The sequence below is a fragment of the Juglans regia genome, chromosome 12, assembly GCF_001411555.2.
Source record: "Juglans regia cultivar Chandler chromosome 12, Walnut 2.0, whole genome shotgun sequence".
NCBI lineage: Eukaryota > Viridiplantae > Streptophyta > Magnoliopsida > Fagales > Juglandaceae > Juglans > Juglans regia.
Genome location: NC_049912.1, coordinates 14,498,083 through 14,502,169, shown reverse-complemented (window position 1 = coordinate 14,502,169; position 4,087 = coordinate 14,498,083). Strand labels below are relative to the sequence as shown.

The window sequence follows — 4,087 nt, the reverse complement described above, 5'->3', positions numbered from 1 at the left end:
TTTCAATATTGTTATCCTGTCCAATATTCGAGCGAATATAATTAAAAGAAAATTACATATTGCAATAGTAAATTAAGGAGGTGTAAGGCCGGTATCATTACCAATATTGCAATATTTTGACACTCAAAATTTTCATTGTTTAAGGGCAGGTTTGGAGGTGAGATGAGAATTTTGTATTTTGTTTTGAAGTTTAAAATATTATGTTTTAATATTATTATTGTTTTGAGATTTGAAAAAGGTGTATTGAGATTTGAAAAAGTTGAATTATTTATTATATTTTGTATAGAGATTTGAAAAATGTGTACCGATGAGATGAGATAAAATGAGAATCTTATGTTTTGTTTTGGTTACCAAACCTGCCCTAATAGTCATAATATATTCATTTTAACAACTACCAACCAATAATTTGTTGTATTCATTAAAGATGATATTTGCACAACGTACAAAACGCCACTCCATTATATATTGCACAGCGTACATACGTACATGCATGCATTATAAGCCAATTTTATTCTTTTCTGATCTTTTGATCTTCCCCCCAAACCTTACAACTTTCTTATAACGTCTATCGTTTTGTACGTAATAGACTGCAAGTATAATATCTATGGCCACCAACATGATCAGGATGATGATGCTAGTTAATTTGAAAGCATACAGTACAACTCCCCAATTACTCTCTACTACTTCTCACCATTATTCTCCGCTTCCGATGTTCATAAGAAAGTCACGCTATTGCCCATCAAACAAACGCCAAATTATTGCCTGTTCTTCCTCAAAAGTTCCTCGCTTTGGAATAACCAATGCTATGGCTAGCAAAGAGATCATGCTGTTATCTACAGCACAGCAGCCCTATACAACGACCCCTTTTCGTAGTACTACTGCTGATCACCAAAGTTTTGATCCCAGCTGTGATCACCTTTTGGTTGCCGTGGAAAACAGTATTAAGCATGCTGCCCATATGGTTGACACTGCTTTGCTGGTATGCAAATATATATATTATATATATATATATGTTAGTCTTTTGTTTTCAAATTTCTTCGACCCTATTATATATATCCATATAAATATCATGGGTGTGCATATATCTCAGGAATATCTAGAAAATCTGGAGGAAAAGCTGTCCAAAGAGAACGTCTTCAGTCCCCTCTTCTGTATAATCAAGCAACTTTTCACAAATATGGTAATTATTTGAAATAATTGCCCAGATTTTGAGGCCAAGAAAATCAGATTGCACGATATATACCGTTTTAATTAATTGCCTTTCCAATTATGTTTGTAGTAAAATATAGTAATTAATTACATTCGCATTAATTAATAATAATATTCCAGGATGAGGTGGTCGTTTTATCGGAACTACTGCTGTTGGCTGAAAAATCTAGCATCACCCTCAGCTTGCGCAAGATGCAGATCATACAACTTTGCAATAAACGGATAGGTTAGCAACGAATTAGGATACTTGAATCTGTTGCAAAGAATTAATATATATTAATTAGGATAGGTTAGCAACGAATTAATATATATTTGGCTTCAAAATGCTCAACAAATTAATTAGATATTACTTAATTGTTCGCTAGCTGCAGAGAACATGCAGGCAGATCAATGTTGGGAAGAATTTCCAGAAACACTCAAGGAAATCTTCAAAGCTTTCATGGAGCTGATTTTAGTTGACAATAATCTGCGGGCTAGTCTTACCGACGCTTCTACGGACAAACTGGTTAGCTTTCTAAAGGATCCAATACTTCTCTTTTTCAATTTTGCCAGAAACTTGTTTCCTTCATCATATTTGACAAAAGTCAATATCGCAACAGATTGAAGGCCCAAATGCATTGACCCAAATACTATGGATCCACATGGACCGCATCCTTAAAAATATCTTCCATCGCCCAAATGAAAAGCCGCAGAAACCAACGTCTCCCGATTTTCAGAAAGGACCGCACGGGGTATAGTTTTATTTCCACAACTCTAACTGCTTGTGCATACATCATCATGTATTAAATATGATGTCTTGGGTGACATATGCACGTATCAGTTCTGAAACTAAAAGCAAAAAAAATTAACTCACAATGTGCATTTAAGTAAAATCTGAGCTTTGACGCATTGATATTAAATTAGGAACGCAATTTCACTTTCTACTATGGAAGCAACAACGAAGAATGGATCAAGGAATTTGAAGACAAAGCAAGAAAAGTGATTAAAGATCAGGAGGTGGACCGAAAAGTTCGCATAAGGTTGTGTCGCATTAGAACGCTCGATAAAAAAGGGGAGGAGGCTCGGGTTTTATCAAATTTAATCGAACACGATGACTTGCAAAGTTACTTCGAGTGTGGGTCTGATGGACGGTTTGTGTTGACCTACAACCAGAAAGAAGTGCTGCTCAATAAAGTTGGCAGAGAAATCCCGAAGGTCTTAGAAGATTTTCATATGCAGTGGATTAAGGATCCGGATAATAATAAAATGCGAGATGATGGCTTCGAAGTAAGTTTCATCAGTTTTTTTTAAGGGAATTAAGTTCACACGCTATCCTGATTGGCATCTTCGTTGAAAGTACTTATTTGTCTAAATTTTATTCAATGTGTAATGCTGTAATATTGTAAAGTAATTTGTTGGCATATTCTTATGATAAAACTTATTAATCCAATTAGTGCATTTTCTGTCACGGAGAGTACCCCATAGTACTATAGTCGGATAACACGCTCTAGCCTTTATATAGACAAAGGTACTTGATAGTGGACATCCATGGCTTGCTTAATTTGAACAAAAAGTAGAAAATAAGGAAGACATAAATTGACATAGTTTGGAATTAAGGCGTACATCCATATTAAGGTCTTGGGTATAAAATCTACTGTAAATAAATTAAACACAAGTTCTCAAGTCCTCTCTAAGCTCTCTATAACCACTCTCATTGAAATGGAGATAAATGATGATGAAGAAACTATCTCTAGTTCCCTTTCCTTCAGAAATTGAATCCCCTTCCCATGTTGCCTCCCTTCCCTCATCAAGTTGAATCCACTAGACTTTGTTTCCACTATTGGAGGCAGCTATAGGATCATCATCTTGTAAACATGAATAAATTGATTCTCCAATTGGAACTTTTGAAATAATTGGCCTTACAAGACTGGAACTAGTCTTCGATCTGTCTTTGGGAGTATTTTTCAACATCTTTCTATTTTAAGAGACAAGATTCAAACTGACAATCAAGCCTTATTTTGACCTCATCTCCTTCAAAATTTAGAAAAAGAGTATGATGTATTGCTTCTCCAAGAAGAGAACTATTTTAAACAAAAGAACTGATGTATATGTGTGTGTGTGTGTGTACGTGAGAATCATTCTCAACCAGTCTAAGAAGTGATGTATACGTGTGTGTGTGTGTGTGTGTGTCTACATCAAGTAGATAGTTCAATCACATGATTGAGCAACAACTTGGAAAAAATTGTATCTCTATTTTCCCTTTGGGTGGAAATGATACTTGTTTCTCTCTCTTTCAAGCTCTTGAGCATTTAGTGGTTGGAAAGTTACTGATCTATGGTATGTACCAAATTGTGGCGCCCTCGACCTCGAGGGAGTCGCGATGCCGAGGTGCTGACCGCATCGATCACACACCCTAAGCACAACATGAAAGCAAGTGTGTGCAAGCATGCAACTTAAAAGTGTACAATTATAAATGCAGCGGATAAGTAAAAAGGGGCAGTCTGAACTACTAAGAGTACCAAAAATTAAAATTTCAAACTCCAACAAAATAATTCATAAATTAATATAGTCATTCGACTAGATAATAGAAAGCAACATTACAGCAACAAGATAAGAAAGAAGTCCCCAGGTATTCGCTCCTCAGGTGGGGTCAGTCCTTCAAGCTCATGATCGTCCTAGATCTGCATCAAAGTCTACAGTTTCGCACAGTGAGATTTTGCAATCTCAACAAATAAAACCAGTGGAATGGCACCCAAAATACAAACATAGGAAAATATAAACATTTCACAGCAAAGGAAAATTTTGAGATCTTTCAATCTTACCAAAAATTTAACAATACCAATTTCCTTCTCAAAAATTATAGAAAATGCCATGCGCACACCCTGTGTAACGCCCCGTT

The 4,087-nt window shown here is 35.6% G+C and overlaps 1 protein-coding gene across 2 annotated transcripts; it reads left to right on the top strand.

Moving 5' to 3' along the window:
- The first annotated feature begins 509 nt into the window (after positions 1-509).
- LOC118343948 lies at positions 510-2,656 on the top strand. 2 transcript variants are annotated; one of them, XM_035683321.1, is made up of 6 exons: positions 510-979; positions 1,091-1,180; positions 1,330-1,435; positions 1,581-1,714; positions 1,809-1,940; positions 2,113-2,656. In XM_035683321.1, the coding sequence occupies exons 1-6, from the start codon at positions 605-607 to the stop codon at positions 2,497-2,499; spliced, it is 1,224 nt and encodes a 407-aa protein (XP_035539214.1). In that variant the 5' UTR covers positions 510-604; the 3' UTR covers positions 2,500-2,656. The 2 variants fall into 2 exon arrangements, with proteins under 2 accessions (XP_035539214.1, XP_035539213.1); XM_035683320.1 differs by having other exon boundaries at positions 1,575-1,714.
- Positions 2,657-4,087: the final 1,431 nt, after the last annotated feature.

What these genes read in the sequence shown, in the direction of transcription:
- LOC118343948 (XM_035683320.1), top strand. Translation starts at nt 605, where the DNA reads ATGGCCACCAACATGATCAGGATGATGATGCTAGTTAATTTGAAAGCA. An exon ending in TGGTTGACACTGCTTTGCTG is followed by an intron (nt 980 to 1,090) that starts GTATGCAAATAT and finishes CATATATCTCAG; the next exon opens with GAATATCTAGAAAATCTGGA. An exon ending in TTCAGAAAGGACCGCACGGG is followed by an intron (nt 1,941 to 2,112) that starts GTATAGTTTTAT and finishes ATATTAAATTAG; the next exon opens with GAACGCAATTTCACTTTCTA.